Source organism: Trachypithecus francoisi, unplaced genomic scaffold (genome assembly GCF_009764315.1).
Source record: "Trachypithecus francoisi isolate TF-2019V2 unplaced genomic scaffold, Tfra_2.0 Lachesis_group12, whole genome shotgun sequence".
Lineage (NCBI taxonomy): Eukaryota > Metazoa > Chordata > Mammalia > Primates > Cercopithecidae > Trachypithecus > Trachypithecus francoisi.
Genome location: NW_022681457.1, coordinates 89,465,139 through 89,478,774, shown reverse-complemented (window position 1 = coordinate 89,478,774; position 13,636 = coordinate 89,465,139). Strand labels below are relative to the sequence as shown.

The following is a 13,636-nucleotide window of genomic DNA, read 5'->3' as shown; positions in this document are numbered from 1 at the left end:
CCTAAGATCCTTATCCTTCTCCATTTTGATGTTCTAAGGAGAAATTACTGTTGAACAAATTATTTCCAGTTGTTGGTTCAGTCTTCAAAATCACCAAAAGCTTTGATTTTAAGGTGAGGTTATAGGAGTTGGCCCTTGATATTCTATGCCTTGTACTTCAGCATAGGCGGTCGAAAGGGAGGAAAGTTGGTTTTCCTTGAGATGACTATCTTGTTCCCTCATTGGTTTCGGATTCTTCATGTTCAGAGGTCCACTGAGAACTTCAGCTCACCATGACTTTCCCTTTTCAATGGTACCACTGCAGTCAGGTGTAAGATGGTGATGTGGACCCCTCACTGACATTACACCCAATTCTCCAGATTGTGTTTCCACTAATTTCTTTCATTCTTCCTTCATCACTGCGTCATGGTCCCTTTAAGGGAGCAGCCATAGTTGAGTGGTGGGAGCAGCTGCTGGCAGCAAAGAGACTTGCAGGATTTGGCCTACCCAAGGCCACTTACCGCGCACGCTCAGGACCGGGGGCTTGGTGGGAAAGGAAGGAGGGACTTACGGTGCGCCTGCGCATCAGGGGCGCGCGCAAGGGGCTGATTTGGTGATCCCTTTAAGAAACCGCAGGCGGAGGAATTTCTCTGAGAGAAAATAATCCTACTCACGGGGCCCCTTGGAGGCCATTAACCCCCCGAGTCCCGGCCCCCCCCACCGCGTCCCCGGGCAGGCCCTCCCGCCCACTCGCGGACCCGTGGGATCTCAGAAGCTGCGGCCCGGCGCGCGGCATCCGCCCCCTCCCCACTCTCGGCGCAAGGCCCGGGTCCAGGGAAGCTGCCGCGAGGCGGCCGTGCCTGCAGTGTGGGCGGGGGCCGGGGGCCCGAGAGGTACCGCCGCCACCGCGCGGGGAGCCGCAGCGGTTCCGAGCGGGGCCCAACATGGCGGAGAGAGAGGTGGAGTCCGGCCCCCGAGAGAGGGTAGGTGAGGTGAGGCAGAACTCGGGCGGCGGGGGGCGGGGCGCGGCCCGGGGTCGGGAATGGGCCATACTCAGGTTCGTGTAGGGGTCGCCGAGGCCCAGTTGGAACAAGGTTGCGGGCAGGTCTGAGGCAGCCTGGGGTCCGGAGCGCGCTGGCGAGCGGTCCCTCGGCAGGTGGGACAAAGATTTGCTGCTGGGTGGGGGGGAAGGGAGGGGGCTGTTGTTTGCCTTCCTCCCCCCACCTTCCCCAGCATTGGGGTGGGATGTCTGGGCCCGGGGAGGGGAGGTGTCAGATTCTTAAGTGTATCTTTAGTCCATCAGAGTGTGGAAGTTTAACTGGGGAGAGGTCAGGTGGGGGTGGTGGTGGCGGGAATAAGTCGTGGAGGGGTATCAGGAGAAATAACCGGAGGGTTCTTCAGTAACACCATCGCGAATTCATTTTCCTGCCTCCTTTCCCCTCCCCCCATGGCCGTTATGTAGACCAAAGTAGGGGTGGTGGTCTTACCTGTGAAGAAGTGGGATCGTTGGCATGTCCTGATTTAGGAGAAGGATTTTGGCTACTATGAATGTCATGTTCTAACCTAGCTTCTTACTCGCAATTAGGGACGTGGAAGAGTATGACAAGTTTTGTCATAACAGGGATGTACTCAATCAACCTGCAGAGGTGAAGGTAGTTCTACATAGGAGTTGTTTGAATACCTTTTAAAGTTTGTCTGGAAACTTTTCTTATTTAATTTTCAGTGTATTTTTTCCGATGGCGAACAATACTGTACTATCGATTGAGTAATATCCCTCACTTTTCTTTTACTTCCTCCCCGCTTAGCATAAGAAGTAAGTTTCCTTTTAGGAGTCTTCCTTTTGGGAATGGTTTCAGAAACGATCAATTAGCAAAAGGGCAAAAAATTACTACTTTATGAAGAATGCTCTTTCAACTTAGCATAAAATTAATCTCATAATGATACTACAGCTGACGCTTTTTGTGCTTACTATGTGCCTGGCACTGAGCTAAGAGCTTTATGTGAAGAATTTAACTTCATAGTAACTCCACGTAGAACCTATTTGGAGATGAGGAAATTTAGGTGTTGAGGGCTTAAGTAATTTACTTAGATCACACAACTAGGTGCAAGGTTGAGCTAGGATTTGAATCCAGGTTTGTCCCAACTGTAGTGCCTGTGTGGGATGCCACAGAGGAGTTTAATCTATGTTTCTCTTTTTAAAAGCTTCAGTTGTAAATGACCAAAGAAGTATCAAGTATTATTTTTTCCAACAATTTATTAGGAAAATATTTTGAACTGTCCGGCAGAATTATAAAACTTACAGGGAGCAGCCATACAGCCAACCGCCTAGATCGTACGGTTAACAATGCATTCCGGACAGGCGTGGCGGCTCACGCCTGTAATCCCAGCACTTTGGGAGGCTGAGGCGGGAGGATCACTTGAGGCCAGGATTTCGAGACCAGCCTGGCCAACATGGTGAAACCCCATCTCTACTAAAAATACAAAAAACCCGGCGTGGTGGCAGGTGCCTGTAAATCCCAGCTATTCGGGAGGCTGAGGCAGGGGAATTGCTTGAACCCGGGAGGCGGTGGTAGCAGTGAGCCGAGATCGGGCTACTGTACTCTAGACTAGGTGACAGAGTGAGACACTGTCTCAAACCCCCCTCCCCAAAATAATTGCATTCCACTTGTTTTATCATGTATTTACCCCTCTATCCCTGTTTTTGTTCATCAGTCATGTTATTTTAATGCATTTTATTGTAGTGTTTTGAACAATAAATGTTTACCGTTGATAAGTTTACAAAATGTTGGATTCACCTAATGCAGTAATTAGTCACAGAACAAGTTAAGCTGTATAATGGTATGTCCAAATAATTTTGTAAGTATAAATGTTGGGTATGGAATGCATAGGTTTTGAAATTTTAAAAATTTCAAGTTGTGTTCAGTTTTGAACTGGATCCTTACTGTGCTTGGATGAAGGCATATGGCAAATAGTCCACCAATGAAAATATATAGGGTAAATTACTTCAGATATGTAATGTTAATTCAGAGAGATTTCTGCATCCAGTTGCTGGGAATGTTGTCATTCATCTTCGGTACTAGGATGTTCTAGGATATTCTAGAAAACATCTGTGCACTTTGACAACAAATTCAGCTGGATTTTAAATATTTTCTATCTCTTGTAGTGCACTTAAAAGATGTTACTGGTCTTGTGAATCTTCTGCTAAAGGAATGCTGGAAAAGAAAAAAAGATTCCACACTGGTAGCAGTAAAAACTTTATTATTATTATTATTTTTGAGACGGAGTCTTGCTCTGTTGCCCAGGCTGGAGTGCAGTGGCGCAATCTCGGCTTATTGCAACCTCCACCTCATGGGTTCAATTAATTCTACTTCAGCCTCCCGCATAACTGGGATTACAGGCACGCACCACCATGCCTGGCTAGTTTTTGTATTTTTAGTAGAGATGGGATTTTGCCATGTTGGCCAGACTGGTCTCAAACTCCTGACCTCGGGTAATCAGCCCACCTAGGCTTCCCAAAGTGCTGGGATTACAGGTATGAGCTACCGGGCCCGGCCCAAAATTTAATTTTATTTTTAACAACCTATAACATACGCAGCACTTGTATAGGTTTCCACCATTATTTTGCCAGTTTCATCACGAAGGAATGTTACATTCATTAATTTTTGGAATTAATGGGGTTAATTAATTCCAAAGGTTCCAAATTAATTCCAGAGGTTGAGGTGGGAGCATTGCTTGAGCCCAGGAGTTGGAAGTTGCAGTGAGCTATGATATTGCCACTGCACTCCAGCCTGGGTGACAGAGGGAAACCACCTCTCTAGAAAAAGTAAAAATAATACATAAATAATATTTTTTGATCCGTAATTCATTTTGTTTTTGATATTTCATTAGAATGTTCAGTATGATTGTCTTAAATAATGCAAGTACTTTTTTCCACTTTTTTTTGGTGTGTGCCAAATTACACATGGATTCCGTATGTATACTCCAAGCTGATTAATGGGGACTATGCACTACCATGTCTTTGGAAATTGACTGACTTGAGGGAGTTGAAACAAACTATCCACATAGAGTTAGATAGTAACTTTAGGCTATTCAATCTGAAATTGTATTGATGACATGGTATTGTACTTAATAATGCTTACTGCTTTTGACCTTTGTAATCATGTCACAGAAAAGTTGCTAAGCACCTGTGCTATTTCATAAGCTGTATGCTAGGCATTGTGCTCTGTTACTTAGGGTCATTTAGGATAATATATGCTGGCTCTCCTGATAAATTGTAAACTCCTTTAACATAGTATCTATTTCATTGCTTTTTGCTTCTCAACGTCTTGTGACGCTACACAATAGGAACTCAGAAGACTTGCTGATTTATTTTTGTAAGAAAAGGTTACCTGTTACAGCAGAGACTCTGTGGGTTGAGTACCAAGTTCTCTGCTTTGTAATTTTGAGGGGCTCTGTAAATCTTTCATACCGTCCTTTACTCCCCAAAGTTCTCTCCCATGGATCTAGATTTAGGGATCTTCTGATTGTTCTGGATTATGGTTAGATGGGCAGGTGACTGCATTTTGTTGTTATTGTTGTTTTTGAGACAGAGTCTCGCTCTGTCACCCAGGCTGGAGTGCAGTGGCGCTATCTCAGCTCACTGCAAGCTTTGCCTCCCGGGTTCACGCCATTCTCCCGCCTCAGCCTCCAGTGTAGCTGGGACTACAGGCGCCTGCCATTGACGCCCAGCTAATTTTTTGTTTTTGTATTTTTAGTAGAGACGGGGTTTCACCGTGTTAGCCAGGATGGTCTCGATTTCCTGACCTCGTGATCTGCCTGCCTCGGCTTCCCAAAGTGCTGGGATTACAGGCGTGAGCCACCACGCCCGACTGGTGACTGCATTTTAAGACTATTGGGTTAACAACCTTAAATTCTAGGTAGGCCTGCCTGATGTCTTGTTTTTATATTTGTGGGCAGTTGGAACAATTGTATTCAGAATATGCTAGAATGCTAGTCTCTCAATTTGTGAACACGGGGGAGCTGAGTGTGTGGGTGGATCAGCACTATATTCGTCTACCATCTCTGGTATAGAGAGAATTAAATTCATATCCTAGTGCCTATACATGAAGGCGTTAAAACAAGCATCACCCCCACACAAATACATACACACACACACACACTCTAAAGTTGGTGTATTATTTAATTTTTTTGGATGATAAAATTTTTGTTTTCTCAAATAGCTTTTAAGACTCAGGTAGGTTTAGGCCGGGCGCGGTGGCTCAAGCCTGTAATCCCAGCACTTTGGGAGGCCGAGACGGGCGGATCACGAGGTCAGGAGATCAAGACCATCCTGGCTAACACGGTGAAACCCCGTCTCTAATAAAAAAATACAAAAAACTAGCTGAGCGTGGTGGAGGGCGCCTGTAGTCCCAGCTACTCCGGAGGCTGAGGCAGGAGAATGGCGTAAACCCGGGAGGCGGAGCTTGCAGTGAGCTGAGATCTGGCCACTGCACTCCAGCCTGGGCGGCAGAGCGAGACTCCATCTCAAAAAAAAAAAAAAAAAGACTCAGGTAGGTTTATTATAAATGATTGAATTATTTATGCATGGCTATTATAATAACAAGTATGTTATGAAATATGAGATCTAACTAAATCTGGCAGCCATATTTTGTTGTAAAATCCTTGTCTTTTCAAAGTTTACTTACAAAATAACTTTTATAAATGTGAATATTACCCGTTCTAGTAAGTTGTATTCATTTTCATACTTTAAATTCTCTGTATATTAAATTTGAGATGTATATATCTGGTATGGTTTAAAAAGAGAGAAAGCATATGTATAAGTAGTATGCTTCCATTTTTTCTGAAAAACAAAAAAAGACCTTTCTTGCCTCCCCACATTTGTGTCTGTATATGTTTGTGTATGTATGAACTGAGAGAAAATTGTGGAGGACCCAGGTCAGGATATTACCATTGATTACCTTCAGTGGGTAGGGAGGAGAAAGGAAAGAGAGTTTAAGGGTGAAAATTTCACAAAGTGGAAAAAGTGTTCATGGTATAATGCTAAGTGAAAATGTAGACTATAAAATGTTATCTATTAACATAATATACATGTGTGAAAATTGAACATGCATATAGACAGTAGAAAATACGAACAAATGAAAGCATTGACTTCATGATGTGATGGGATATGGAGAAGTTTTGTTTTGAATTTCTGTTATTTTAATATTTTATAATAAAATAATTGCAAAAGATTGATCCCTCTTAATTCCTTAATTCCTTAATGAACTTTTTCTCTTTTCTGTCTTTTTGCTAAATGTATTACTTAAAAACATGGCGGTACATATCATTAAAATATTTGCGGTTTATATGTATGCAATGTAAATAATTTGCTTTGAGAAAGTATTGACTCTGTTTAGAGACCATTTGAAGAGGCCATTCAAATACAGTGATTCTGTGTTGTTTTCACACTGCTTCCCATCTTGTAACACACAGAGGCATCTGTAAATAATACTACTTGTGGCTGGGTACAGTAGTTCATGCTTGTAATCCTAGCACTTTGGGAGGCCAGGGCAGGAGGGTGGCATGAGGCCAGGAGTTTGAGACCATCTTGGGCAACATAGCAAGACCCCATCTCTACAATAAATTAAAACAATTACCCCAGGTTTAGTAGCATGTGCTTGCAGTCTCAGCTACTCACGAGGCTGAGGTGGGAGGATTGCTTGAGCCTAGGAGTTCCAGGTTGCACTGAACTATGATTGTGCCACTGCACTCCAGCCTGGGTGACAGAGCAAGGGAGACACTGTGTTTTTTTTTTTTTTTTTTTTTTTTAAAGGAGAGGCCATTCTAATACTGAGAATGATTCTGAGTTGTTTTCACATACTGCTTCTTCCCATCTTGTAATAAGCAGAGACATCTGTGAATAATGATAATACTTGGTATTTATAAACCTTTAAGTGCTAGTCATTTTTCTAAGTATTTTACATGTGATATATTTTTCCACCACAATTATTGTCCCATTTTATAAGTTAGGAAACTAAAGCACAGAGAGATTTGCTGGAGATATCATGGCTAAATCAGGATCAATTATTATTTGAACTGGTCTTATTTGATCATATAGGTTAGCACTTTTGTTTATCCAGAAATGTTATGGTTAGTGTTTATATTCTCATTTGTAAAATAAAGCACATAATTCTTTATCTGTAATGTATGGATGTTAGAATAATTTGAATTACACTCAAACAAAGTTGATGTAAATTACTTCTCAGGAATCATTAAGTTAGCTTGTTCCCAAAGAAATACATTTTTGTTTGAGATCATCTTAAAATATGTATTCACAGCTCATATTTATTTTTTAGAAAATATACACTAAATATTTTGAAGCTGTGATTGACTTTAAAAATTATATTTGTACTTTTTTTGACAATGGAAAGATTTTCTTTTTTCTTTTTTTTTTTTTTTTTGAGACAGAGTCTTGCTCTGTCGCCCAGACTGGAATGCAGTGGTGTGATCTCAGCTCACTGCAACCTCCATCTCCTGGGTTCAAGCAATTCTCCTGCCTCAGTCTCCCGAGTAGCTAGGATTACAGACGTGCGCCACCACGCCTGGCTAATTTTTGTATTTTCAGTAGAGACAGGGTTTCACCATGTTGTTCAGGCTGGTCTTGAACTCCTGACCTCATGATCCGCCCACCTCAGCCTCCCAAAGTGCTGGGATTACGGGCATGAGCCACTGTGCCTTGCCAGAAAGGTTTTGTTACTAAAGAATGTGTAAGTAGATAAATATAAAATTGCAGTTTCTATGGATACTTAAGAGGTGTTTTTGAATTCTGTATTAGGAGAACAGCCACTATTTAAAGAAAAGTGATATTTCCCTTAAAAATTCTGATTATTTTACTATGAGCTAACTGTATGTAGTTACTTTAGCAAAGTAGAAGGGCAGGTATTGTATAAATGTACTGTATTCAACCCAACAAAATTGCTGATACTTGATCATTTGACTTAAAAAAAAAGACACTTTTATGTGGCTTAGCCATTAGTAAGAGCATGGGTTTTTCAAAGTCTGTTTATGGTATTATCTCTGGAATTTAGCAATTTTGGGGTAGCAATAGTTCTTATCCAACCTTGTCATACCTATACCCACTTTCTTAGGAAATATTTATACTGTTATTTTAATTTCATTCATGTCATCTTTCTGGCTTCCTAGAAGTTTTAACTAGCTGCCTTTGACCAAAGATAGTCCTTTTTTTTGTTTTGTTTTGGTCTATCCAGCATATAGAACCCAGTACTATCAGTTCTTTGAGGTCAAGAATCGTATGTGTTTTTCTTTCTTTATGCTTCCCAATATGTCTTACAAATGTAAGTATTTTAATACTGACATGCATATTACACATTTATAAGCAAAAAATTAATTTACCATTCCCGTCTCATCTAACTACTCATTTCTGTCCCTCCCTCCCTCCCTTCTTTCTTCCCTCCTTTCCTTTCCTTCCTCCTTCCTTTTCCTTAGTTGAAATAATTTCAAAGAAATAACACACATCACATCATTTAATCTATAAATACTTCATGTGTATTTCTAACAGGTAAGAATTTTTAACAAGCACAACCACAATACTGTTATACGTAACAAAAGAGTTCCTTAATCTAGTCTGTGTTCAGACTTCTCTTATTCTTTAAGTGTCTTTTTACACTTGATATGTTTAAATCATCCAACTAAGAGTTACAGGTTTCATTTGGTTTATATGTTTCTTAAGTTTTTCTTAACCTTAATCATCCCCCCGCCCTTTTTTTTTTCTTTTTGAAATAGAGTTTTGCTTTTATTGCCCAGGCTGGAGTCCAGTGGCGCGATCTCGGCTCACTGCAACCTCCATCTCCTGGGTTCAAGCGATTTTCTTGCTTCAGCCTCCCAAGTAGCTGGGATTATAGGGATGCACCACCAGACTTGGCTTATTTTGTATTTTTAGTAGGGAGAGGGTTTCACCATGTTGGCCAGTCTGGTCTCGAACTCCTGACTTCAAGTGATCCACCCACCTCCACCTCCCAAAGTGCTTGGATTACAGGCATGAGCCAGTACACCCAGCCAGTAATCCCCTTTCTTAACTCATACCCGCTGTGCTCCTTTCCCATGCTATTTACTTGTTGAAAAAACTAGTTTATTGTTCCAGGAGAATTTTCCACATTTTGGATTTAGCTGATTGAATCCTTGTTGTGGTATTTAACATGTTCCTTTACTCCTCGTATTTCCCACAAATTAGTAGTTAAATACAGAGCAGTGGTTCTGAACTTTGGCTGAAGCTTTAGAATTATCTGGAGAGCTTTTAGTTATCCTGATCCCTGGGCCGGATAAATTAATGAGAGCCCATGAGGTAAAATGTCATCTCAATATTTAAAAAAATTTACCAAGTGATTTCCATCTGTAGCCAAGATTGAGAGCCCTAGTTGGTAGAGCTTCATGAGTTTAGGTTCAGTTTCTTTGGCAAGAAATGCTTATAAAGAGTGATTATGTAATTTATTTGCAATCAGACAATTTTGAGAATGAAAGGGGGTGCTACTAATGATTATACAGAAGGAATAGTTTAAACTGGAATTGTTCTAGACAAATTAGAATGTATAGTCACCCCATTAGATGGGGCTGTGAATTCTTGTTGGATCATTCTAGGAGGTAACATAAGTGGTGGTTCTACTTTTAGTGATACTAAATGAATCATTTGGTTTAGGTTCTGTCAGTGGGATCTGAACTTAATTTATTTTTAACTTTTCACTTAATGGATTTATCAGCCAATGATAATTGTTGCCTATATCCATTGTTTCATTAGAAGAGTGATTTTTTTTTTTTTTTTGGTCATTTCTTTTGTATTTATTAACTGGAATTCTTTCATAAAGAATTTCCTCATCAATTATTTGGTTACCTTGTAATATGGTTTGTAAAGAAAAAGCAGGATAAATGCTTATTTTTTTCCCCTTTATCAATAATTTTCAGAAAAATGAATTGATGCCCACCCTCACAACTCCCAAAGGTGAGGTTTGGGAGGGAATATCATTATGAACTCATGAGTTTTAATATATGTGATACATTCTGATTTATCATAGTCATTTTGGTGTTCAATTTATTGTATCTTTGATGATTGGTGGTCTCTTTATTAGTTTCCTAAGACTGCCAAAAAAATTAGTACATACTTGGTAGCTTAAAACATCAGAAATTATCTCACAGTTTTAGAGGCTAGAAGTCCAAAATCAAGGCTCTAGGGAAGAATCTTTGCTCATCTCTTCCATTTTCTTTTTTTTTGAGACGGAGTCTCGCTCTGTCCTCCAGGCTGGAGTGCAGTGGCGTGATCTCGGCTCACTGCAAGCTCCACCTCCCCGGTTCACACCATTCTCCTGCCTCAGCCTGCTGAGTAGCTGGGACTACAGGCGCCCGCCACCACGCCCGGCTAATTTTTTGTAATTTTAGTAGAGACAGGGTTCCACCGTGTTAGCCAGGATGGAATCTCTTCCATTTTCTTGTGGCTTGGTTGGTATTCCTTGACTTGTGGCGGCAAAACTCCTGTCTTTGCCTTCATCTTTCCATGGTCTTCTTTCTGTGTCTTTTTTTCTGTCTCTTAGGGTCTATCTTATTCCTGGGTGTTCTCATCTCAAGATCCTTACCATAATTACCTCTCCAAAGATCTATTCTGCTCACATACTGTGGTTCTCGGTGGACATAACTTTTGAGAGTCACAGTTTAATCCACTACAGTTTTTTTTGACCCCTAAAACTTCATTTACATCCCATATGTAAAAGAAATTCACCTCATCCCAACATCCTCAAAAGTCTTGACCTATTACAGCATGAACTCTGTTTTTTTTTTTTAGACAGAATTTCGCTCTCTTGCCCAGGCTGGAGTGCAGTGGTGGAATCTCGGCTCACTGCAACCTCCGCATCGTGGATTTAAGCCATTTTCCTGCCTCAGTCTCCCAGGTAGCTGGGACTACAGGCACATGCCCCCATGCCTGGCTAATTTTTTGTATTTTTAGTAGAGACGGGGTTTCATCATGTTAGCTAGGATGGTCTCCATCTCCTGACCTCATGATCCGCCTGCCTCAGCCTCCCAAAGTGCTGGGATTACAGGCGTGAGCCACCACGCCTGGCTACAGCATGAACTCTTAAGTCCAAAATCTCCAAATATTATAACCTCAAAAAGTTTCAAATCTCGTTGTCTAAATCATCTAAATTAGGTAAGAGTATGGACTTGGCATGATTCATTTGGGACAAAATTCTCCATCTGTCACCTGTGAAACTAGAAAACAAGGTATCTGCTTCCAAAATACAGTGATGAGAGGATGAGACCGTTGTAAGATAGACATTCCCATTCAAAAGGAAGGAAATGGAAAGAATAAAGGATCTCTGGTTTCAAGCAAGTTCAAAACTCATCAGGACAAATTTCTCTAGGTTTCAGGGCCTGAGAATAATAATCTGTGGCTTGATCCTCTGCACTCTGGGCCCATGGAGACTCTGCAGCTGGTGTGGGCCTGTTTCTTCTCCACCCCCACCCCCCACTATGCTGCTTGCCTTCAGTCAAGTTTACTTTTCCCTGAAGGGGTGCACATGTTTGCAGTTGAGTAGCTGTATTAGCCCATTTCTTGCCTATAAAATCCCAGAAGTTAGACACTTTAAAAAATTTTGTCCCATCTCTGTTCCTTTCAGTACAGGCTTATAGCATTTTTGTTGGTATGATATTTTTTAAAACCTTGTCAGTCTCCTTACATATCAAGGGGATCCATATCATTAGACAAGAGGATTCGTCACAGCTCCTTACTGATAACTCCATCTCCATTCCTCATTTCTACTGAGATGATTGATTGGATTCATGAGTCACACTGCTAATATCTTCAGCATATGGTTGTCCAGCCATGTGGCCTGCTCTCTAGAACACACTTTTCTAAACAGTGAATTTCCTAATTTCTACCTCCTTTGTATTCTGAATAATCTGAGAACCTCCCAATTAATCATTGTTTCCTTTTGCTTAAAGTTCCTTCTTCAATTTATCTCTTTCCTCTTGTATTTTACTATAAATACCAAGGAGGAACCAAGCTGTACCTTCAACACTTTGCTTGGAAATCTCCTAGGCTAAATATTCAGGTTCGTGGCTTCCAGATTCTCCTTTCTATCCAACAATAGAACATAATTCAGCCACTTTATAATATAGATCACCTTTCTTCCAGTTGCCAGTCACATATTCTTTATTTACTTCTGAGACAGCAACAGAAGCATCCTTAACCAAAATATTGATAAGAACCAAAGTGTTCATGATTCTGTGTATGTATTCTCTAAGACTACAGCAACTTTCTCTTAGTTGCTCATCACATCCTTCTAAACCCTAACCAGAATTGCCTTTGACATCAGTGTTTCTACTACCATGTCTTTAAGGCAGTCTATACTTTTTAAAAATCATGCATCTCAAAACTCTTTCAACCCATTACCCAATTTCAAAGCCACTTTTACATTTATTTACTCTTTCTTTCTTTCTCTTTCTTCTTTCTTTCTTTCTTTCTTTCCTTCCTTCCTTCCTTCCTTCCTTCCTTTCCTTTCTTTCCTTTCTCCTTTCCTTCTTTCCTTCTTTCCTTCTTCCTTCTTTCCTTCTTTCCTTCTTTCTTTCTTTCTTTCTTTCTTTCTTTCTTTCTTTCTTTCTTTCTTTCCTCTCTCTCACTCTCTCCCTCCTTTCCTTCCTTCCTTCTTTCCTTCTTCTCCTTCCTTCCTTTCCTCCCTTTCCCTCCCTCCCCCTCCGTCCCCTTCCCTCCCTTTCTTTCTTTTCCTCCCTTCCTTCCTTCCTCCTTTCCTCTCTCTCTCTTTCTTTCTTTCTCCTTCTCTCTCTCTTTTCTTTCTTTGTTTACAAATTTTTTTAATAGAGATGGTGTTTTACCATGTTGCACAGGCTGATCTTGAACTCATGGGCTCAAGCAATTCTCACACCTCAGCCTCCCGAAATGTTGGGACTACAGGCATAAGCCATCATGCCTGGCCCACCTTCACATTTTTAGCTATTAAAGCAGCACTTCATTTCCATGTGCTAAAATCTGAATTAGTTTCCTAGGTTTGCCGTAAGAAATTACCACAAACTTGGTGTTTTAAAATTACAGACGTTTATCATCTCACAGTTCTGGAGGCTAAAAGTTTGAAATCAGGATGTTGGCAAGGCCATGCTTTCTCTGAAGGCTTTAGGGAAGAATCCTTCCTCATCTCTTTGAGCCTCTGGTGGTTTCATGTGTTCCTTGATTTGTGGTAGATTACTCCAGTCTTTGCCTCTGTCTTTACATGGCCTTCTCTCTTTGTCTGTCTTATCTTCATTTCTGTCTCTTCTAAGGACACTCTTCATTGGATTTAGGGCCCACTGTAATTCAGGGTGATCTCATTTCAAGACCCTTACATTAACTACACCAGCAAAGAACTTTATTCCAAATAAAGTCATATTCTGATGATCTGGGTGGACATATCTCTTGGGAACCACAATTTAACCCACAACATGGTCTTCAAGGTTGGCAGTTTGATCCTTTTTAAAAATTGCTTTTTTTATATTTCAAAAATTACCCGTCGGGTGCGGTGGCTCACGCATGCAATCCTAGCACTTTGAGAGGCCATTGCGGGCGGATCACGAGGTCAGGAGATCAAGACCATCCTGGCTAACACGGTGAAACCCTGTCTCTACT

General features: G+C 41.1%; 1 protein-coding gene across 7 annotated transcripts in view; it reads left to right on the top strand.

Moving 5' to 3' along the window:
• Positions 1-550: 550 nt before the first annotated feature.
• Positions 551-13,636, top strand: part of ZMYM4 (zinc finger MYM-type containing 4) — a 160,102-nt gene continuing 147,016 nt past the window's right edge. For 4 of the 7 annotated variants that reach the window (XM_033227155.1, XM_033227159.1, XM_033227160.1 and 1 more), the window contains exon 1: positions 587-962. In XM_033227155.1, the coding sequence (XP_033083046.1) occupies positions 924-962 (39 nt within the window). In that variant the 5' untranslated portion in view covers positions 587-923. Of the gene's footprint in view, positions 972-13,636 lie in introns of all 7 variants that reach the window. The other 3 variants (XM_033227157.1, XM_033227161.1, XM_033227154.1) reach the window with 3 other exon arrangements.